Below are 24080 nucleotides of genomic sequence, written 5' to 3'. Positions count from 1 at the left end.
CTTGCTCCAGTACAGGCAGAGGTGGTGGCAGGTTAAAGGTTGGATTTGATCCAGCTGGGGATTAGATCTCACCTCACATAGAAATGGATGCTGTGGCTTGGCCATGGTGTCTCATGACCCCTCCTGTGGGCACTGACCCTGGGGGGACCATGAGAGAAGCTCATCAGGCAGCAATGCATTCCAGGGATAGCTCCCTGGTTTCAAAAAACCACAGGCCTTTGCAACAATTTCCAGTGCTTCCTGAGGCCACCTTTGGTGTGGCAGGCTATGGTGAACTCCTCAAGGAGATACCCACTGTGTCCTGAGCTCAGAGAAGTTATTGCCACCAGCCCCAGCTTGATGTTGCTTAGGAATAGGACATAAAAGTTGCATATTTATTAGCCTGGAACAACTCTAGAGATTCTAGAGACTGCTTCCCTTTGCACAGGCAAGCATAAGGTGTTAAGCAGTTAAACCACTACTCTAGAAATAACAATATGTATAAATGTAGAGCTATTTAGCCAACAAATTATGAAGCCTGCAGCTGTTTACATTTAAGATAAACTCTTCCTCTTGCTCTCAAATATTACATCCTCAATTAACTGGCATAATAATGTCTCAAGAATCCCACTGCCACTCTACTTGCAAACTGTAACTTATGAAGTGGCACAAACATGACCATGTGGACTGGAGAAAAACAGCACAAAAAGACCAGAGATTAGTATCAGATAGCCACAGCTGCAAGGTGATTGAAGAATGACCACTGCACTCTGGGCAGAGCTGACACCTTTTCCACTTTTGCAGACACAGGCAGTGGAGAACTGCTGAACTGACCTAGCCACAGGCAAGCCCTTGCAACACCTTCTGACAGCCAGTGGGACCACTGGAGCTCACCCCTTCCCAGCAAGCCTTTAGATCAGCTGCAGAGTGATAATGCTGGAAGAGGGGGTGCCTGGCAGAGTGCTGCCCACAGGCCCTGTGCAGCTGTCAGAGGATCGGCTGGACTGTCTGCATGGTACTACCCACGCTCTGCCCCTAAAAACACACAGAGCAATGTACCGTCAGAAAAGCCAATCCCAGCAACACATTGCTGTGTCTTTGTTCTAGGCTGGACCTTGGCACCTTGTTAACTTCATTACCCTGGCTGTACTCGTAGGATTAGCTTGCTTCACTAGCAGGGCGAAACAGAGACACTTTCATCCAGCCTTGTGCCACTGCCATAAGGAAAAAAACCCAAATTTTTAATATTTCCTTTTTACTTTCAACATGTGGAAAAATCCAGGTATTGTTCCACAAACTTAGAATTTTGAGGACAATAAGACTCACAGTAAGAAACTTCTGCAAGACCTCCAAACTGTGCCAGACAATGAGGGATACAACTGTCATTACTCATGTGGTGGCAGTGTTCCTGATGTGTAACAGAAAACTTGGATTTTCAGGAGGATATAGCTATATTCCCCAGAGTAATTCAGAGGCTCAGAGGTGTGTGGTGTTGGTTTTACACAGAAAAATTATATTTTCATGGTTAAACAGCCTTGCAAAATCAACTGCTATTTATGAAGCATAAAATCTGCACACAGCAAGGGGAATGTACACATCAGTATTTTAGGAGGAAGCAGGCTGAGCCAGGATTTTTCTAACTGACAAATCTTTCTGCAACTCTGAATAAGGAACAGGAACTCCATGTGGCTGTTCTTAGTTAATTTCCCAATAATCACTTTACTTGAAAAAAAGATCATTAATTCACTGGACTTAAAACAATTCAGTATTTTAGGAATTGGAAGCCCTCTGAAAATTCCTCAACAAAAAGCTACCACACAACAACACACCTCTACTCAGTGCATCTGAAGCCTACTGACAAGAAGTTCCCTTTTTTGGTTTACCTCTTTATGTGATATGCAGTGGTATTAGACCACAGACCTTCCTCAGTGGTCAGTGTAAAACTACAGCACTGGAGCTTACTCAAATTGTCAATTCATTGTCCTCAGAAAACACTATAAAGCTACCAGAACCTCTTCCCTACTTGTTCCAAGATTCATTATTTCCCCAGTGGCCAGCTGACGTGTATTTCAGGGTGTGTTTTGTTAAGTCCACTCAGCAAGTATTGTCAATCTACATCTTAAATAAATGATCTCTTCTTGTTGACATACGGAGCATCTAATCCTGGCACTGCAAAGATATTACGGCTGCTTGGGATCTCTCTTCAAGGATCAGTAATGAAACCTTCAAACTAGAAAAGAAGTCATCCACAGTGACTGAAAATGGATCATGATCACCTTCCATGCCTGTATGCCATAGTAACACATCCTTGTTATTTTTCAGAACATCTAAGATATTTAGTGTTACCAATCTGTGTGTCTCCTTTGTTTGACACACTTTGTGCGCTGGACACCAATTAAACACAGTAAGGCCATCACATTAATCTCACCTTCCAGGAGAGCCAGGGTGAACACTATAGCAAGGTCAGCTCCAAGCTTGGACACCAATGACAAGTTTCTCAAGGAAATTAGTAATCTATCCATATCACCTGTACTGAGATCTGCTGGGATAAACAAGTCCTTGTAATATTTTAGCTGCTCTGTGTTAACCACAAAGAAGTGCAAGAGAAAGTGTTCCACAAATAGAACTATAACATAAGCAAAGTATACATTAAAATATTTATTTTTCCTTTCCATATTCTCAGAATAACTGAGATAGTTACACTGTTTAATGAAAAAAAAAAAAAAAAAAAAAGCCAGTTAGAGAAGAAGCTGGAATCCCCAAGTGTTGTTAGTTAAGCTTGTTTTCCACTCCTTGATAAGGGTTAAAAAAATCCCTGTTGCAAAGCTCTGGGCCAAATCAATGGGTAAAAATTAAATGTACCATGAGTTAGCAAAGCTTTTCAAATTGATTTTCCTTTCTACAAGCCTGCTCATTGAAAGGTTCAAGCTATTATCAAATCTGTTACAGTTCTGATTTTCAGCAATTTTAAGGCATTTTGTTTTGTGTAGCTCTGGCAAGCAATTCTCAATTTCTTCAAGAGCAAAGCAATTGGAATATACTTAGACTTACTAGCCAAATTATTAACAGAAGTTACCATTGCCAAACATCCAGCAAAATGATTGAAACATACTGATCATATGATTTCACAAGTGAATTAAAAGCATCTAACAGAAACACATTCTCCTGCGCCAGTCTCCCAGGAATGATCTTCACACTTTTACAACAGCTTTTCCAAGATTTTCTCCCTTTAACATTCCTATAAAAGCCATAGGCATGTTCTCAAATCCTTCAGTGACTTGTTCATGGCACTTCAGTTTTCCCTGTCAAAAGTAAGAAAGAAAATTGCTGAATTTTCATCCACCAAAACTGAATAAATTGCAGCAATATTTTCTCCAGCATATATATTTCATTTGAAACATGCAAGCTGGCATGCACCAGGATAACTGCAAAGCCAAGTGGGCTCTTGTGAGGATCTGCTTTTGTTGTAAAACCTTCTACTTGGAGTCATAACAGGAAGTAAAAATCACTACTATAAAAACATACCAGGTCAGATTTATTGCTACTTGGTCCCCAAACAATTGACAGGTAAAGGATCATATCCCCAAAACCAGGCCTGTCTCTACCCATACAGAAGTACAGAATTGCAAATCCCATGATCAAAAAGCTAGAGCCTCTTAGCCTTTATTGGTCACACTCACAAAATTCTCACAGCCATGAACTTGGTTAACTAACTCAGCCTCCACCTAGAAAGAAATTCCCTATTAAATACCTTTAAAGCCCAGCTCCCAATACTATAAATTCATTTTGCCAGCAACTTCAGCACAATACTACAATGGAAATCCTGGCCCATCCTACAAATGACTGAATGAGAGATACAGGAATTACCCTAACTATGAAAATCTTCATTATTAGATAAGTGTTTTGAAGCATGTTTCTGGGAAATCTATTCTGTACATGTATGAAGCATGTATTCTGGAAGCATGCTACTTCAAAGCCTACATGTATTCTGGATTATATCTGAGTCTACAAGCTGATATCACACATCTCAACAAAACAGAAGGGATCAGGCTATACTGAACTTTATTCTGGTTTAAGTGTCTCTAGGATCAAGGCAGGGAGAAGGAAGTGTCATGCTGGGACCTCACCTAAACAGCTGTGACACCTCTCTTGCAAAGATGGACTATGCAGTGTGAATATACCTTACTAACAACTGCCCCTTCCTTCCTTACCTCCACGACCCACTTCAGTAGGGACTGCAGACCTTCCTCCCGGCGGTTGTTCCATCGGCTCACAAGAAACCCTTCCATTTGAAGCTCTTTGAAAATCATGGGCATCTGCACATAAGGCCCTGCAAGAGAAAATAATCAGCAAGCCACCTGCAATATCAGTTTCATTCAGAGTAAGTCCAACACATAAAGTGAGCTTTTAGCCAGCAGAGACCACTGAATCACTTTCTTTCAGCCAGAAGCAAGCAGATATTTTTTCCAAAGAGAATTTCCAGCACAAAGGACCAAACATTCATGGACAGATAGTCAAGTAGGGAGACAAAGGCCTGATCCATAAACAGCTGGAAGCTGTTTAGCTGTGAAACTAAACAATTCTGAAAACAGTTTAATTCAGAAATAAAGTGGCTTCAGCTTCACCTGAGAGATTTAAGCTGAATCTCAAAAAGTTTTAACACCTTGTTTAATAGCCTGACAGGCTTTCATGTTCTCTCTAACTCTCAGAATTTAAGTTATAAACTCTAGAAAAACAGCTTCCTCATTCACAAAAATGTGTGACAGTCTCCTCATTACCAAAAGCCTGTTCCATTTTTTAAGGTTATCTGACAGTCCAAAGCCGGTCAGCTACCAAGGAGAATACAGTCCTCCTATTTCTTTTAGAAGGCAAATCTGGGAAACTTAATAATATTGAAAACAAATATTCATTCAGCCACATTTCTCAGCAGTTTTATTAGTAGCTGAAATCTTACTGGGAAAAAAAAACACCAAAAAAAAAAAAAAAAAAAAAAGAGAAAGCTTAAGCTACATAATCTAAAAACCTGAGGGAAAACCATTATCTCATCTTAAAGTATGTATTACTGTATAAATGACATCATGACACCACACCTGCCTTCTACTGATCTATATCTGCATAGGGCCATGTGGAGTCCTGTTTTAAGTATCTTAGCCACTCCTTTGTTCCTAATCAGCTGACATTCACCAGACAGTGTGCACAAAGAAGGATGAGTGCATGTACACACAAGGAGCATGGTTCCAGTGTCCCACAGCAGCAGTTAGTTACCAAAATGTATACACATATATACACTAAAATGGCACAGGGAAGTTAAACGGTAGATTGCTGTTATGTCTTCTGCCATCAAAGAGAAAATCGTTTTAGACACAATAAAGACCCTCACCTTTCTGAGGCACAGAGTCATTGTACTGAGAGATGGCACCACAGACTGCAATCCTTCCGTATTTCTTCATTTGGTTGATAGCAACACTGGCAAATTCTCCACCCACCTACAAAAACCAGAGCATGTGCAGCATTAGAGACAATTCAGTGTTTAGCATTGACTGCTGAAATCTGCCAACATTGCATTGTTGCACCAATAGGTTCAATAGGGTAAAGCGACTTCCATTACCCCAAAGACTTGGCGTCTGCAGAAACCCTTGCATTTACACAGTGCTATGAGGACTCAATCTCACTCTCCTAAAAATTAGTTATGAATGTAGGGAATTAGTTTTAATTCAAAATCTGCTTCCTGAAGCTTGGTCTGGAAGAATCAGGCAGGACTAGCACATAGATCCCTCCTCCCAAGGGTGCTAAGAAGCACCAACTCTGTTTTTCCCACATACCAGTCTGCAATTTTACGTCGTGGTGGTGTAGACTACTTACTTTATGGTTCTCATTTCCAAAATAGGGAACAGGTGTGAAAAGAAGCTTTTAATAGTGAAAAGCTGTGAGAAAATATATTGCTGTGCAGACCTCTGCACAAAAGTTAGAAGTGAGAATGAAGGGAGTGGACGTGACCATAAAACCTATTTAAGACCTTAGCAGCAGAGGACATGAAATTTGGAAGGCTAAGGCAAAGTGGCAGGAGCTCCTGCCACAGAGACAAGCACCTTGCCCTGACACCAAACATTCCTTTCAATTGCCAGAGAAAGGCAAAACACCATGGCCTTCATCCCTGGATTGGCAGAAGCACTTCCGAAGGAAAGACATGCTAAAGAGGTGATGATGGCTTCTTTTAAACCGAGTAGCTAGCCAGGGAGGCTAGCTAGTATAGTTTAAGGCCAGTATACCCACTAATACCCCTATGGCCAGGTTTTATATTATTATCAGGTATAATATATATGTTAGATATAGTAGGAAATCAAAAGAGACAGGGTTAGTTCTGTATCTTGAAAGTGAACTGACATGATCTAACTGCATCCATACTGTTAAATTTTCTTAGCCTTCAAAACAAGATGTTCAAATTCAAACACCTATCAAGAACAGTACATAGTCCCCATTAATTCCACCTCTATTTGGGAGACGTCAGAAAATTTCTGAGGGCTGCTCCAGTAGTTTTGCAAGTGGGCCTTGCCTTTTGTTTACAGGTACCAATGCAGCCCCCATGACCACATAACATGGAACCATCCACACCCATTCTCCTTACAGCAATAGCAGAGAACTGCCTGTGGTCGAAGGTGGGGCCAGGAATGGACTGGATCAGTTTCATATTACTGTGACTGTCACTTTCCAAAATGTGCCATGCTCTTCAGAACGTGAAGTAAAACTTCTCTCTCTCCATTCTTAAACCCTACCAACAATCCAGTTTTGCCTTTTGGGTTTTGTTCTTTCTGTTATTGCTCAAGTCAGCTGCAGAAATATGTGTGGGAAGGGAACAGAAAAGCAGTAAGCTCCTATAGAGACATTGCTTGATTAAATAGATCTCCATATTGAAATCCTGGTGTAGACTTCAATCAGATGATTACAATATTGAGTTCCTGCTACACTTTAAAGAAAATGACAGCTGCTCAAGGCAAGGCCTTCTCTCTGAACTTACATTGTCAAAGAAACAGTCATAGCCATCAGGAGAGGCTTTATGCAGTGCTTCATCCAGAGATTTAACAGTCCTGTAATTAAAGACTTCATCAAAGCCTATTTTTTTCAGATAGGCAACCTTGTCATCTGAGCCAGTGCAGCCAATCACTTTGCAACCCTGCAAGGAAAGGAGAAAAACATTTATAAACATGACCTAACAACACAGGCTGACACCCAGTGTGCTGGGTGAAGGGTTCACCCTTAAAGTAAGGCTGTTGTCAGCATATGAGCTCCTGAAACTTCCAACTAGATTTGCTATGTTTTCAGCAGCTTTCCCATCTCAAGACCATAGTGTAGGCATGCCTTCAGGGATGCTTGTCCTACTGATGGTTCACGGCCTCTTTGCCTTGTTTTACAGCTATGTCTTTTCAACAGCAAGTATGAGCAGTTCAAGACACTCACCCAAATTTTAGCGAGCTGCCCCACCACAGAGCCCACAGCGCCAGCTGCAGCATTAACCAGTACTGTCTCTCCTGGCTTCATCTTGCAGACCTCCAGCAGACCAAAATATGCTGTGAGGCTGCAAAGAAAAGGAAAGATATGTTCAGTGAGAAACAGAAGATGACAGATAAAGAGACGTGACTTGACCACACTGATCCAAAATATTGTGACCACCAGAACAAGATAGTTTTCCTATATTGTGAAATACAAAACTTAATCCAACCTTCTTAATTCAGCTTTTTCACAGCCATCCCAGAAAAAAACCCACAGATACACTGCTGGGAAAGAGATTGTTGAGGCAGAAATTTCTCTAAGGTGGAAACAGCTTTCATTGTGCTCATTAGTCAAAAGGAGAAACACAGATAACTCTGTGACAACTCAGTTACATACTGGAAGAGATAGTAAATCCAATCTAGACACAGGTCAGTTGCCAGTTGGTAATTTAATCTACTAGATTCAATTATACTCATCACAAATCAAAACTGGCAGAAAAAGATAAAAAGGCTGAGAAAAACTTGCTGAACTGATGGGCTCACTGCTCCAGAGGACTACTGTGCTATGGCTACTGGGTAAAACACAGAATCGTTAAGGTTGGAAAAGACCTCCAAGATCATGGAGTCCAACCTTTGAGCAATTACAACTTTGTCAACTAAACCTTAGTGCTAAGTACCACATCCAGTTGTTTCTTCAGCACTTTCAGGGACAGTTAATCCACCACTTCCCTGGACAGCCTCTTCCAGTGCTTGACAACCTCTTCTGCAAAGAAATTCTTTGTGATGTCCAACCTGAACATCCCCTAATGCAGCTTGAAGCCATTTCCTGTTGTCCTGTCACTTCTTACCTGGGAGAAGACAGTTACCCCCATTTGGCTACACCCTCACTTGTAGAGAAGAGTAAGGTCTCTTTGAGCCTGCTTTTATCTATGCTAAACAAGTCCAGCTTCTTCAGCTGCTTCTCATCAGACTTGTGCTACAGGTCCTTAATCAGCTCTGTTGCCCTTCTCTGGATATGCCCCATCAACTCAAAGCCTTTCTTGCAGTGAGGGGCCCAAAACTGGAAACTGTACTTCAAGTCTCCCCAGTGCACTAGTAATCTGTAGGAACCACTGAAGTAGCTCATCGACTGGCCCAGAATCCCACAGAATTCTAATTTCTAAATTCAAGCTCATTTCTAAATTTCTAAATTCAAGCTAATTTCTAAATTCAAGCTCAGAGCTTCCCATATGGTCTCAACTGAAAGAGCTAACTGAATCCCTCTATACGACATCTAGAAAAAACATGCATCTTGACTGATGCTAAAATGCAGTCTGAGAAGTTCTCCACCACACACAATTTTACAGTCATGTTGAAAGCCTTCCAGATCATTACGACTGACAAAGTCCTGATCTCCCATAAAAACTACAGAGAATGAGGTAAGAAATGCAAGCAGATGACTGAAAGATTCCGATAGTACATACAGATTCCAAAACACAGCACTTCTGTCTGCTGCAGTGCAATTTAAAGGACATCTATTTTACTGCATGATACAGCATCTATCTTTTGCATTTTGGGTTTGATTCTGGAAATATAGTGATAGCAACAGAGCCCAATCAGTAAAAGCAGACTAGTCCAGGTGCCAGTGAAGTTTGAGACTTTCCACTGAGGTAAACACAGACTGAACTTGATTCATTCCAGTTCTTCCTGGATCCTCCTTCTGACTTAGTACAGCTCCTTAAGGAGAGGCCCAATAATCTCCAAGGCAAATCTCCTCTGATGGGCCAAAGGATGGGCCAAACTTCATGCCCTATACAGGGCAAGGGCATCCAGAAGCACACCTTTTTTACCAGCATGAATAGGCAATATGCTGGTAGAACAAGACTTACATCAATACAAAGAGGAAGAAACCTCCTGCACACCAAAATCCAAGGGATAGTTGCCTTTTCATCTCAAAACTTACCCTGGCATGCCAACTGTTCCAAGAGCTAGAGATTTAGGGAGTGATTCAGGCCAATTGGAAGGAAGGAGTTGTAGGCCTTTCCCATCAGAGATAAAATGAGTTCTCCAGCCCCTGTCAGCCACAACAAAGGCCCCCACTGTGAAGGCAGGATTTTTGCTTTCTACAATCCTGTTTAAAAAGTAAAACAAACAAACAAAAAAAACCAAACAAAACTCAAGCAAAACCACATCCTGTTAGAAACAAATCAATACTGGCTCTTCCATTCTTCCTGTGATTCAGAAAATAAGTATTTTATGTCATTATTTTTAACCCATAACTGCTGATGCTGTAGGTGTCAAGTGTCTTTCCTGAAATGTCTACAACCTCTTATCATGAGGAAAATACTGGCAAGATGATTTTTGATTCAGCCCCACCCACAATAAACCAAATTTTCCCACACAAGTGCCAACTGTTTCTTTGATTAGCACCAGTTTAGTTTGAGATCCGACCAGGCTTCTGTGTGTTAGAATGCAGGAAAGAGGAACGCTAGAATTAAAATATGGAACAGCAAGGAGTTGCTGATAGGCTGTCCTCAGACAACCTGCACCTCATTTAAAAGCTGAAGATCCTGAAGATGGAACCTCCTGGGGTAATGAAACCAGATAAAAAGCAATATCTAAAATCAGGGAGATATCCACATCAGCAGTCTCTATGCCAAATGAAAATTCCACTTTCTTAGCTCAACAAGAAAACTGTGTTGGAATGGGGTAGATAAGCAGCTTAGAATTATTAGAAACAGTTGACCTGTTCATCAGACTTGGTTGTTAATTTATCCCAGCCCTCAATGTTTCTGCAGAGAAACACAAGAGTCAAAGGCCACAGATGTTCCTAGGCAGCAACTTACAGGCAGCACAGCAGGAACAAGATGACAGAGGGAAATATCTGTGCAGCTACATTACCAGAAGCTTGGGAAAAGGATGGATTTAAGGTTATATAACCCTTTGGCTACAGCTGTATCTTTGGTGATGTGGAGATATTTTGAGCTGGAGTAGATAGTATGCATGGTTGCCGACAGACAGCTACTAGCACATCAGGTTTTAAAATGTGAAGTTCAAAATGTGTGCCAAGTACAATGGTTATTTGCAAAAATTGCCTTTGAAGACATTATCACCAGAAAAAACATACAGATTTTATCATAGGTCTAAATGCTTTCCAGAAAGGCAAAAGAGATTCTTAGAGGAAAAACACATTCCAACCAGCTAAAGGTAAGAATGTCAGTAGCAGAAGTATGTAGACACAAGTCAAGGATGGGTAACATAGGCTGCAGATGTCTCGAGTGTCAGCACATTCCTGTTGCGATCTGCCAGGCACAATGGTAACAGGAAGCGAAGGTCTTACCTGGCAACCTGCGTGCCTATCATTATGTCATCTTCCTTCATGATCCTTTGGCTGTAAGGTCTGCAACACAGGCAAGCACAGCTTACTGTGTGCAACTTTAATAATGCTCCAGACACACTATAAAGTAATAGCAACTGTTTGACCCAGGAAGAGAGTATCTATTGTTGACAGATCACAAATAGCTTGTCATTGTAACAGCATAACCGGATGTTTTCCAGAGCCAGTTACTTGGGCATCCTGGGCAGAAGTGTTGGATGGATGACAGCATTAACCTTCCCAGCATGGTCCATCACTACAAGAAGCCTGAGACCCAGAGAACTATCTCTGAATTTAGCATCCACAATGCCTCTTCAAACTACCTCGTCTCCGGGTGCTTCAACTACCACCTATTGGTTATATCAGCAATGTCCAAGTTAGAGTACGTGTCCTTAAGTACAAGTTTGCTAAGTTAAATTAAGCAGGAACTGCTACAAGGCTGGAGTCTCATTTGAGTACACTGCATGCCAGCTGAAGACATGACAAGGAACAACAGCTGATTCCAAGAAAAGTCTAGGGCAGCAGAAATGTTACCCCAATGTCTAGCTGAATCTGACACAGCTCCATATCTTGAGTCTTGTAATTCACAAGACTCAACATATGTATTATGTAGTAGTCATAGGTAATACATGTATGTAATTAATATATTCAGTCTTGAACATTTTTTAAAAAGCAGATAAAGGCATTTGGACTCTGGCAACAGTGTGTGTTGCTCACTGTTGTTTTGAGGTTTAAATGGCAATTCAAATGAGGTGCTTTAGCCAGAAATTCAGAAAGGACAAAAAGGTATACCTCATGTAAGGATCCACACTGAGAAATACTGATTCAAGCAGCAACTCTGCAATGAAAGACAAAGCAAATTCCTGGATATTAATGGTGCAGTAGAGCATAGTTTCCACAAGTCAGTCTTTCAGGTAAATTGATATGGACTCCTGACAGCTCAAAACCCCCATATACCATCTATGTTTAGGCAAAACCTACCAGAAACAACTACTACATTCATTAGTTTTGGATTATTGGTATGCTGTTGAAAAAGAAACTTTCTCCAGTGTAGTTTTAGGAAACTACCTTATTTTCAACCTTGCAATTTTGCATGTGTCTTGTCTCTCTACAGAAGAGTCAAGCAGCCAGAATTCCTAAACAAAATTTTCATTTAATTTTGATGTATATAAAATGTCATCCCATGATTCAGCCAGAAGAGGGTGGCACAGGTCAAAAACAAACTAATTAGCTGCCTTGAACATAAGGCATTAGTTTATCTTTTCTAAGTAGCCTAATCCACTTTACTGTCTCTAACAACACTAGTTCTTGGGAAAGACATTGTTAAACCTGTTTTAAACTTCTCATTTATGAACCACTTTTAGTGGTTCACCTCCACCTACTAATATTTTTCATTGCCTGTGCTGCAGCAGTCTAGCTGGAAATGTACTCAGATGTAAGTACCTGCCCATTACTAGAGAGAGAGAGCAGAAAAGCCATGTAACATAACAAGGAAGGCCATCACCTTTAAAAGAATCATTGTAGTGTGAACTTATGCCTCATTTTGCTTTAAGGATTAAAATAGGAAGGAAAAAATTACTCCATGTTCTTAAATACCCACAGGCATGAAATTTTTAAGTGTATCTGTAAATGTAAGAAGAAATCAGTTTTCAGACATTTAAGTTGTAAACATAATTGGTACTTTAATATCCTTCTGCACAATTCTTTCTATACACCTTTTAAAGTAAATGACAAGTGGTGGGATGAGGCTCAAGAAAATATGGTACAAATGTCCACATGAAACCAAAAATCAAAGTTCATTCTTTTATCAACAGCTCTTGCTACTGATATGATGATAAGTTATCATATTCCTTACTCTTTTCAAAACAGAGAAACACAGGAATAAAAACTGTCTTTTTTTTTCCTACTTATATTCAGCCTTTCTTCTTGTTGCAACAGATCAAATAAGATAAGGACTGGCAAAAAAAAAAATAGATTTTGAATGCAGGCAGAAATCTTGCCATCTTACTTCTTGATCAACATTCACTGGCCCCAGCCTTGAGGTCTTTCAGCTGCAGGTTCCTTCCCAGTACAGTCACTCTGCTCTCCTCTAGGACTATCCTCAGTATGTTCTCTATCAGCATGAAAAACTCCACTGAAAACCTGCTCCTATAGGGTATCATGTTCTCCATCTTTTTTCTAGGGATTTTGAAAATTAAAGTAGATAAATACATTTTACTAGTAAAACATGTTAGGAACTTAATACAGTTACTTCACTGGTTCTGAATCACAGTCCACTTCTGTCTTTCTGCATTGAACAAATTCTGTTTTCCTTGTGGTTGTCAGTTTTGAGGCCATATCAGTTCAGTAATTTTCTCCATTTGCAAGCACATTCTAATGCCTTTTTAATCAGGCAGCAAGTGTGATTAGGCAGCATGAAACTGTGAAAGGTATGCCACAATTGCTGTGTCATGGACTTAGAATTCAATCATTGCTTCTAAGGCCCTTAACAGAAGGCAAGGTGTCTTTGAAACCACCAACTCTATCAGTGTATTTCTTCAGCAATTGTCCTTCTCCATTAAGGTGTGTGGCTTGTGATAAGCCAGCAATTTTGGAAATTCCAAAGAGAAATGTGCAGTTTTATAGATCCACGGCCACACATCAGCAATCATATAACCTCCAGAAATATTAGTAGTAAAGGTAGCACTCTGCTCACCTCCATCCTTTAGATTTGGTAGCTCTATCTTTTTCAGGTCAAAGTCACTGGTTTGGGGAAAACCATCAAAATGCTTCTTTAGAACCCATGCCTTGGCAATCACCATCCTGTGCAACAAACACAGACAAAGCACACCTGTCAAAGCAATGCCCAACAGTGCTCCTGGGGCTGGTTTAGATTTCATCAGGCAAAACACCTATCTCAATAATGTGACATCACACAAGAAAGCCTCTGCTTGTCTCTGTGGTAATATCACCAGGTTAAGAAAATGTCAGAAAAGTCCCCTCACTGCTTTAGCAACCTAGATCTTCCTGTGACCTGTGAGACCTCTGCCTTCTGGCAGCAAGTCCTTATGTGAGAAGTCATCCCAGCAAAATATGTAACTCCCACTCTAAAGATACTAAAGAAGGAAAATCTACTAGCTTTAGAAGGAAAACAATCCCTTTAGATAATCAAATTTAAAACTTTTGTCAATTGCCCCCATTACCTGAGGTGTCTATTGAACCTAAACTTTTACAAGCTTGAACCAAAGTGCAAATGAGAAAAAAAGAGGTAATCAAGACTTCTTTCTGTGACACTCATATTGAGAGAAAACGCTTCTCCAGTTGTGAAGACTGGAGCTTGGAATCGGGAGCACACTGCTACCAACATTTTCCATACAAACAAATTATTTGCATTAATTCTATCCTCACAGGTCCTTTTCCCTTCTTACACCCAAGTGAATCAACAAGAACAAAGAAAGAGAAGCTTATACTTAGAGCAGGCAGGAGAAAACTGGGTCTTCTGCTGACAAGTCAAGGAAAAAACTGGGTCTTCTGCTCAGTCAGTGGCTGGACTCCTTCAGTCACACACACTTATAAAAGATGAAAATGTCTGCTGTTGGTAGGTACCACCCTCAGTACACTTTCCAAGAAGTAAGTAAACACAGTCTAAGGCACACCCACTGTGATTCACCATCTTCCAGTTAAGATTTGAGATCAGCCTTTCAAACCCACCTAGTTCAGTGTCCAGCCAGTTGCACAGGCACGCTGTCAAGCACACAATGCTAAACGCATAAAACCCGTGGTTCTAGAACCCACAAAATACTGCAGTCAGGAGACAAGACTATCCATTACAACAGGAGTTTCTTCAAATTACACTTTACCTGTCCAGCCCTGAAACTCTTAATAGTTCTACCTCTGTGCAAAAATATCTAATTAAAAATTAATGTCCATTTCATTGCTCAATTCATACTTTAACACAGCAAATACGTTCTCCAGTCATGGTGCATGCCCTGACATGTTCACTGTTCCCTGCACAAGGAGAGCTTGTGCTGAAACAGAGATTTTTGGAGTTCACTTAAGTTAACAAATTAAGCATTTATATTCTAGCTTGTACAGTTACGTGTTAAATTTTAACCTTTTACTTAAGAAACCTCTGCCATGGTACAAAGGGCATAAGAAAATGCAAATTTCTGAAGCTTCTTGCATAAAGAACAATACCAGAGGGGACAGAGGATGCAAAGAACCCAGATAAGAGGCTCCTGTGTCCCCACGCCTATCAAGGCTGACAGATGTACTCAGATAAGCACCAAAGGACCAAAAACGCACTCGCAAAGGAGAAAAGTTCAAAAGTTCAACCATGAGGAAGACCACAGTCTTCAGCCTCAAGAGACCACCAGAGACCCCCGCAAGACCACCACGGCAAACCATGCATGCCCAGAAGGGTGCGAACCTATTTAGCATGAGAGACAAGGACAGGCAGGGCCAGGGGTTGAATATGCATGAAAAGGTTGTGTAATGTATTGCATATGGAACATCTTTGTGAATAAAAGTGTGGGTCAGACCGAGGCTCGGGGCACAAGTTTTCGGAGAGCTATCTCACTTGTGCCGGGCACTGACATACATACCCACTTCATAACTAACCCAGGCTGTGGAGTCTTTCTATTTATTCTGCGTATCGCTTCAGTGCAGCTAAGCCTCTATATACGAGCCACCTCAAGAAACAATAGCAAATTTTGGCATTTTGCCCCAACTATGTTGCAATGAGGTATGTAGCAAGGGAGAAAACTTTGTGCAGGGGACCGTCTTCAGCTTTTGTTCTTTTTGTGAAAACGCACAAGTACAATATGAAGGGTGAAAAGTGTAAAAAACCCAATATATAGCAATGTGTTCAACTATAAAACCCATGAAGACTGAAGTGCTAATTAGTACCAAGGACCTGAGGAAAAAAAAGCAAAATGTGTTTAAAGATGCGCATGCAAGGATCAGGGAGAACAGGTCAAGCTCTCCACTATTTAGATAAAAGAGTAAGTCACCAAATCCAGAAACTAATCAGCAATCGACAACTTTCTGTGATGAAACAGAGATATTCCATGTTCCTCAATGACAAAGAAACACAAGTGAAGGTTTCCTGCACCAGAAGCGTGTGCTGGGAAAATCACCTTTCACAAAATGAAGTATGATCAAAATCAAAGCATCCGACAGTAAGTAAGTGGGCCAGCATTTGTATCTGCTGCTTTATGTATTTGCTTTGGTATTAACAGTGTTTGGCTGTAACAAAGGATACCATGACACTGTAGCAACAACAAAGCAAAGCCAGAAAACATGTTTACAAGAGCAAAAGGTGAGTTCAGAGAAACACAAAACTGATCCCACTCACTAGCTTACACTCACAGGCATCGAGAGGGATTTGTCCTACCTGTGTGCCCTGCATTCAGATAGGTACCAAGTGCTCCAACCAGGAATGACCAGGGACAAAAAGATGCTGGCTAGACCGGCAGCCATTCACTGATGCGCCATTTGTACCCCCGGGGAGCCAGCAGTGATTCAGAAATTACTTTGTCTCCTAGCCTGCCACGTGTTTGTGAATCATCAATATTGATTCCCTGCTTTTTGTCTCTTTTGTCTGTATGTCTCCAAAGCACCAGCCCTGTTTTTTACTTTCCCACTATCCTATCTTAGTAGCTTGAGTCTTCACAGGAACTTGTTACTTGCTTCAGGCTGTCCTTTGTTTTCCCTATCTGGCCGATTCAAACCTGGTGTAATCATGACGATCTGAAAATCTGTGTGCCATAGTACTGGCCATTTCTGTCTCTCTACCGTTGTTTCTTAGGGTGCTTCTACTCTCAGATCTCCTATTCACATGAATCCTCACCTTCCTATCCAAGATCTCTACTTTTTGGAACACGGGTTTTCTTCTGCAGAGCAATGATCCTGCCTAGGAACAATAGTAAAACACTGATTTCACTATACCCTTTTTTATTATATTTAAGCCTAATTTTGGAAAATTTTCTGTCTACTATTTCTCATTTTCTCTACTGAAAATTATTTTGCATCATTATATCCACTTCAAGGCTAGGAGACTCTGCTGTAGGTCATAAAACAAAAAAAAAAACCCCAAACCAAACAGAAAACACAGATGCATGCTTGATTAATGGATCCACAAACTAATTTCCAGGTTAACAAACCAAGATGATTTTGTATGTTTGGATACAAAATCATAAGAAGTTGTAAGGACTACACTGCTTAAGCGTATTAAACAACTCCAAAGGATAAACAGCAGTGATACAACATTTATGGGTTTCAGCTAAATCTTACTGGACTAAGTATGTCATAGCCGCAATCTCAGTTCCAAGAACAGTAACCTGCTCTTGTAAACTGTAATACTACTTTGTTTTCAATGTCATTAGGTTTGTATAATACATTTCTTTTGACAGTTAGTTATATCTTAGTTAACCAGGAGTTATGTGATTTTTAAAAAAAATTGGTAATGAACTACATTTGATTAGTTAAAAAAAAAAGTCTGACTGTGATTTTATCTGGTTTTGATTTAGATTTGTGTTGGCTGAGTTTCAGAAGAAGACCCTGAGAAATTACCTCACTGCAACTGCAGAAAGGAGCTCCATGAACCCATATTTCTTAGACAATCTAATTAATAGTTAAAGAACAAAATTCAATAAAGAATTATTCAATGGTTATCAATTAACTGGAGATAATTTAGAAGTCACAGAACAAGAAAGATAAGGAGTCAAAGGTCTATACATTCCAGAAAACTTTTAGTACACTGCAGGTGCAGTAAGGGAGCCATTCCATAGTTGAGTACACCACAGAAAACTCAATCAATAGAAATTGTCTAACCAGGACAGTAAATTTAATAAAGCACTGTTTAGCTGGATAAAACTTGGGTTATCCACAAAACAAAGACAGATTAAATGTTCTGGAAGTACTTAAAAGAAACAAACCACATATACTATGGTGCAATAAGAAAGGCAAATTTTTCGGAGTGTCTATAAAAAAAATCTTCAATGTTATAATGTATATAAATGCCTGAAAATTGTTGGTTTTTTGAACAGGTCTCTGCAAATAAATTCCCAATATATTCCAAATTTTGACTCAAAATTGTTATTAGGAATGTTCCTCTAACAGCTTTTTGCTGGAAGATTTAAAACTCTGTTTCACTTCTGTGTGTTTTCTGTAAAAAGTGTTTCATAGACCATTACAATCATTACAGTAAAGAGACTGCTATGATAACTTGAGAACGAACAGCACAGAGAGTGATAAGAAGATGCTTTTAAAAATAAGGTGATGCACTTCTGCTTGATTTTCTTACAAAAGAACAATCAAAGCCTTTGCTGAAATTTAAGTCCAAGACAGCACTTATTCTTGATGTCATTGATGTCCTTCAAACCCTCCTTGCCCTTGAGGTCTAGCCCATCAAGTTATCAAATAATAAAGATTATCAAGGAAAGAGGTAATGGATTGGGAAGTCTTGGCTTTTTGCACTAACAATATATGCAACAAATCAAAGATCCCACCTGTGTTCATTGCTGCAAACTGTAGCAGAGCTGAAAGGTGAAAACAAAGCAACTTCACACAGCTAATCATAGCTCAGTCCCCAAAATCAACATGAGTAAGGAGGTTCACAATTCAGGGGAAAATGGAAGAGAAGGAAGAGGTGAAAACTGGAATACCATAATACATACTAGCAAGTAGAAAAGAAGAGACAGACAAGTGTGAGAAAATTGAAACAGTTTCAATAGACTGAAGAGCTAATGGTGATAGTTGAAATGTGGGAATCATCACATTAAAGCAGAAAAGCAGTAAAGCTTTCAAGACAGCATGAGTCAAATCAGAAAACTTTACCTTTCTTAAATAACCTCAGCTGTTACTCCTGAGTGGTGTGGTATGATTTCCTAGCCTGGACTTGCCCAAATCTAACCTTGAGGACAAAATCCTTTAGAAACCTGTCAGTTACATGAGTTCAATTCAAATTTTGGGTTAGCTTAATAGCTCATCTTCCTGACAATCACAATTTGCAGATATGATTGCAGTACTTTTATCTCCATTCTGAAGCAGTTACACCTATGCTCACACCCACATTGGAAGAAAAGGGTATGATTACAAGCTGAGTAAAGTGTATCTCAGATATAATTAATTTGTAGATTGGTTCTAAGGAGAAATTCACCCATCACCACAACAGCAAATTTTTCCTGGTAATCATAATCTTATCTATTTTTTTCCCCAGATCTAATTTATTAGGTTTCTGCAACATTTCAAAGCAAAGTGGTAGGAACTAGCATAAGGGACAAATACCTTAAAAAAACCCAAAACAAAAGAAAAAAAACAAAAAAAAAAAAAAAACCAAAAAACCTAAACTCACATAAAAGGACTTCTTGGCAGTAGATACTGCCAAGGGAGTAATAATCCAGAGGCTACCTCAGGACTTCCAGTACACATACAAGGATTACCAATTACCTAGGAGTGAATACGGCCTCAAATCCTATATTACTACAAGCTTTAGCAAAAATTACTTGTTCTTCCCCTCTGGCTTAGTTCTTACAATGCCTTTTCAATTGTACTTTTTTTTCCCTGTGGTAAGAACCAAGTAAAGGAAAACTACTCCCATGCTGCTTTTCTCAGAGACCATACTGCAAATATCCACGCAAGCATGACACTGCATTATGAAACAATAAAGCTGCAACTACACTTATTTATGCAATACTATCAAATCTTGGAAGAAGGTCAAAGATTGAAGGTGACTAGTTTTCACTCTGCTAAATGACTGCGCCACCCTGCACGTTGTTGTCAGGTCACAATTCCAACAGAGGTTCAAAGGAGCAAGTTCACATGAGGAAGTGAAAAGGGAAGTCAACACCATCATAGAAATAGGTCAGCTGCATTCAGGTCTCAGAAACTGCACATAAAGTAAGCCCTTATCACTCTCTACAGCTATCTGAAAGGAGGCTGTAGCCAGGTAGGGCCAGTCTCCAAGGAACAGGATGAGAGTAAATGAGCTTATGCTGAACCAAGGAAGATTTAGTATAGGTGCTATGAAAATATTGTTCACAGAAAGGGCTGTAAAGCATTGGAACATGCTGTCCAGGGAACAAGTGGAATCACCATACCTGGAAGGGTTCAAAAAACATTTGGATATGGCACTTGAAGCCATGTCTACTCCATGGACAAACTACATTAATTTACTAGTGAACATGGTGGTGCTAGGTTGGACTTGATGATCTTAAAGGTATTTTGACAACTTTAGCAGTTCTATGGTTCTATGGGGCACAGCAGTTGATGTGGGCTAACAAAAAAAGCTGAAGCTTCTTAAAGGGCCAGCTGTGCTTTCCTAGTCACTGCATGGCACCCTAAACTTCTTTTAGGCACTTTTATTACTTCTGCCTTACTAAAATGTTGAAACATATGTTGTAAGTATATGCAAAATTTTATCAAAGCTGTAGAGACACCTTGTAGCCCAGTTTCACTTCTTAGATTTGCAGGAACAGGCCTATTACTGCCCCACAGAGAGAAATGTTTAATCTGCTTGATTTTACTACTGCCAAAGAAAACTTCGAGTTCGTAAAAGCATAGATTTCTACAAACGTTAAACACCCCCTTGGAGTGTAAACATCTCTTGCAGCATCGTGACTAAGTGAACTCAGAAGGGAAGTGACAAAATTCAAGCTGCTCTTTTCAAGCACCAGCGATCTCTCTGAGGCCCCCTCCTGGATTTCTGTAATATAACAAGGGTAGTTTCATCGTTGAACAAGTTCCTGCTTGAAAAATGCACAACCAACTGCACCCTCAAGACAGAAATTTGCTGCTCCAGCCCACTTAGCATATACATACATCTGATCTGGTATGTGTTACCTGTTATCTTATAATATTAAAGAGACGGATAAATGAAAAATTAAAGGGACATGAGGAAAAAAAAAAGAGGGGTGTCAACAAGAGTCCAAGGAAACAAATTTTAAGAGTGGAAGCACAGATCAGATTGCACACAGACATGTGAAGCTGTATTACTTTTGAAAGATAAAGATTTTACAATCTCTGCAGGCAACCTGTTCTAATACCTGACCTTGACATGGCTTGGCAGGGGGAAATCTCAGGACTCTCCATGTGCCATTGGAAAACACTGTTTAGCAAGCAACATTTATCATCTCTTACCATGCATTCCCCTCAGATGAGGTGGGTTCCATTCTCTTAATACTGTCTTGCTAAGCAGCTAAAGAAGGCAGCAGAAACAATAGCTTTTTTTCCTGGAGACTGAACAAAGCCATTTCTCTCTTGGTTTTCCTTCATCATCTTGGTGACCCTACACTGGATTTGTTCATGTGTATCAATGACTTTCTTCTACTAGGGAACTGAGAACGCTGGATGCAGCTGGATCCAAGTTCAGGGTAGTGGGGAAAAAGATTCTGCTCTTCCAGGTCATGACTCTCTATGTCTTTCATAAAGATATCAAAAATTATGGCTAGTAATGGGCTGCCAACTGGACTTTGTCCTGTGGTGGACAATCCTCCAATCTAGGGACAAGTTTAACACACCAATTCGTCTCTGAGATAGGGCTAGATGAACATTCCATTTACAGACCATAGGAAATAGTCAGAACTCACACCCATGATCAGTGTTGATCACTGGCAAGTGGCAAATCTGTCAGGCGTCATATGTCACTGCAGGATGGCTTCTTTATCATGACACTGGGACCCCTAGGACGGCAATTTTCACAGATGCAATCCTACCACTAGACTTTCACTTATAGTGGGAAACACTTTGCTACTCCAGTCCCCACCCTGCTGTCCACCCACTCGAAGGGTATGGGAAGAGAGGTGTCTTGTCATTGAAGACTGAGGCAAAAAATTTGTTGAGTACCTCAGCCTTCTTATCCACTGCTACCCGTCTGCCAGCCTTGCATTTCCCACGGTGGTATGTACGTCTACACTTTCTTTGACTTCTCCTGTCAAAGTAACATATCTGTAGAAACCTTTGTTGTTATTCTTCACACTCCTTGTCAAGTTCAGTTTCAGATGCCCCCTGGCCTTCCTCAGCCCATCCCTACACAATCAGACTCCCCATACTCTTCCCAGATAGCTGTGTCTGCTTCCACTGCATGTCCCTCTTGCCTTTTTGTTTGACTCATCCATGCTGATTTCTTGCCTTCCTTACCCAATTTCTTGTGACTGGGCATCACTAGCTCTTGTGTTCTATGGAAGGCATCCCTAAAAATATGTCACCTCTTGTATAAAAGGGCAGATTCACAGAGGATTCTACTGACTAGCTCCTTGAACAGCTGGAATTTTGCTTCCCTGAAGTTCAATAAAGTTATAACAATAACAAAACCACTCTTAGATAGCCAGCTGCTAAAAATGTATTTTCCTTCCTCAAACCGTGTGTTATATTCGTTCCAAGGTGCTAACTGCATGTTAAATAGCTACAAGTGGATTTATATTTCTTAAAATGAAGCACTCAAATTTAAGCCTTATGACATCAAAGCTATTACAGATCTACTTAAGAATTTATTTCTTAATAATTAAGAAATTACTTGTCTTTCTCATGTCATATGTAAATAGGGGAAATCCTGGCTGTCTTCATATGATGAAGTCTCTCACATCAGAATTGGTTCTGCTTTATATCAATTTCCTTATTTCAGGCTGTGGTTAATCTGGATGGAAAAGGAGCAGCTGGAGCAGATGCAGTACTAGCTCCCCAGCTGCCAGCTCCATCAACCACACATTGGGAATGACTTTGGCCATTTGAAGAGCAACCAGGTGCCACCTTCAGTGTAGTCCAAACAGCCACCTCTAACAGGAACAAACCAGGAACCCTCCTGCAGGCAAGAAACACTCAAGCACGTTTGCCACAGAAGGTAGATTCAGAAATAATTTGGGAGCATTTTCAGTTTGCCAAATAAAGAGTGGGCTGCATAGTTACACAGTATCAATCTGATTCTTGTCCAAATTAAAAATAATTTTTCCCAGTATAGGTTCCAGATGGAAGCAAGTGAACTGCAGATAAGGGACCATCAAGTACTTCGGGCCACAGTACTTCCAGCAGCAGTGCTCTCACACAAACGCCTTAAACGGCTGCATCCAATTCCTGAAGCAAGCAAATGCATTATATTTTAGTTCCCTAATGTAGTGTAGACCTTCAGTCTGAATTATTTCAAATTGCTGATGTAACATCAAACTCAGTAGTCCAGGACAGAAAGTTTTACAGCAGACCTCGACAGTAACACCGTCCAGCTGACAGCTCGAGCCTGCCCGCGAAGTCCTGGTCTACTTACACAGCACGACAAAACCAGGCTCAGAAACGAGTAAATGCATCCAGCCGATTTTGCTTTCCTGCTTTGACCAGTGGAGCAATAAATAGACAGCTACTGTTCTTCCAGTGACACGTACTCACACGTTTTGAAGAAGTTCTCCTAATTCTGCTTGAATGGAAGAATGTCTGTATAAATTACAACAATAGATTTGAACAGGCAAAAATGGCGCTTGGGTTTTTTTTTAATTTTTTGGGGAGGAGGGAGTGGGGTAGGGGTGGCGTAGTAAGAATGCGTGTAGGAAGTATAGAACAGCACTTCCTTAACTTTGATATAATTTCAGGGAGGCACAAAGACACTTTGCGCCGCAGCCCGGAGCTAACGCTCAAGCTCCTCAGCCGCGGTGCAGAACTCCCCAGGAACGCCTCACTGTCTTCCCATCCAACCCCATCTCCCTCGGGAACCACAGGCCCCCAGCCGCCCTCCCTCCCTGGGCCGGCTCCCGCCATTTTCCGCCGGCTCCCGCCGCCGTCAGAGCCGGAGGAGCCCCCTCCTAGTCACGCCCGCCGTGCCTGCCCGCCTGCCCTGGGGCGCCCGCCATCCCGGCCGGCCGCACTCCGGCCGCGCTCCTCTCCCAGGAGCCGCCAGGAGCCGCCCAGCACCGCCCCTCTCCCGCCGGGGAGGGAGGGAGGAAGGGAGGGCCGGGCTGACGGCGCGGGGCGGCCGCCATCGGGCACCGCCCATAACGGTTGCGACGCTCGGCGCCAAAATTTGATCCTGCCGAGCGTCGGGGAGCGGACCCGGACGGCGGAGAGCGAGTGAAGCACTGGCATCGAGGAGCAGCTCTGGACGGCGGAGAGCGAGTGAAGCACTGGCATCGAGGAGCAGCTCTGGACGGGGGTGAGCGGGTGAAGCACTGGCATCGAGGAGCAGCTCTGGACGGCGGAGAGCGAGTGAAGCACTGGCATCGAGGAGCAGCTCTGGACGGGGGCGAGCGGGTGAGGGACCGGGGAGGGAAGCAGGACTGCCCGCTGCCGATTTGGAATCA

General features: G+C 41.2%; 2 protein-coding genes across 2 annotated transcripts in view; both read right to left on the bottom strand.

Moving 5' to 3' along the window:
• The window catches only part of ECPAS (Ecm29 proteasome adaptor and scaffold), a 424259-nt gene that overhangs the window by 313751 nt on the left and 86428 nt on the right, over window positions 1-24080 (bottom strand). The window lies entirely within an intron of this gene.
• PTGR1 (prostaglandin reductase 1) overlaps window positions 2708-24080 on the bottom strand; it is a 129684-nt gene continuing 108311 nt past the window's right edge. The window contains exons 2-11 of the mRNA XM_068177165.1: window positions 14271-14314; window positions 13517-13623; window positions 11614-11659; window positions 10786-10845; window positions 9409-9576; window positions 7435-7552; window positions 6995-7150; window positions 5360-5465; window positions 4191-4309; window positions 2708-3281 (exon numbers count right to left, since the gene is read on the bottom strand). Coding sequence (XP_068033266.1) covers window positions 3171-3281; window positions 4191-4309; window positions 5360-5465; window positions 6995-7150; window positions 7435-7552; window positions 9409-9576; window positions 10786-10845; window positions 11614-11659; window positions 13517-13622 — 990 coding nt within the window. The 5' untranslated portion in view covers window position 13623; window positions 14271-14314 and the 3' untranslated portion in view covers window positions 2708-3170. The remainder of the gene's footprint in view (window positions 3282-4190; window positions 4310-5359; window positions 5466-6994; window positions 7151-7434; window positions 7553-9408; window positions 9577-10785; window positions 10846-11613; window positions 11660-13516; window positions 13624-14270; window positions 14315-24080) is intronic.

The sequence above is a fragment of the Anomalospiza imberbis genome, chromosome Z (genome assembly GCF_031753505.1).
Source record: "Anomalospiza imberbis isolate Cuckoo-Finch-1a 21T00152 chromosome Z, ASM3175350v1, whole genome shotgun sequence".
In the NCBI taxonomy this organism is placed as follows: domain Eukaryota; kingdom Metazoa; phylum Chordata; class Aves; order Passeriformes; family Viduidae; genus Anomalospiza; species Anomalospiza imberbis.
The sequence above is the reverse complement of the archived record's forward strand: the minus strand, read 5'-3'. Positions and strand labels throughout refer to the sequence as shown.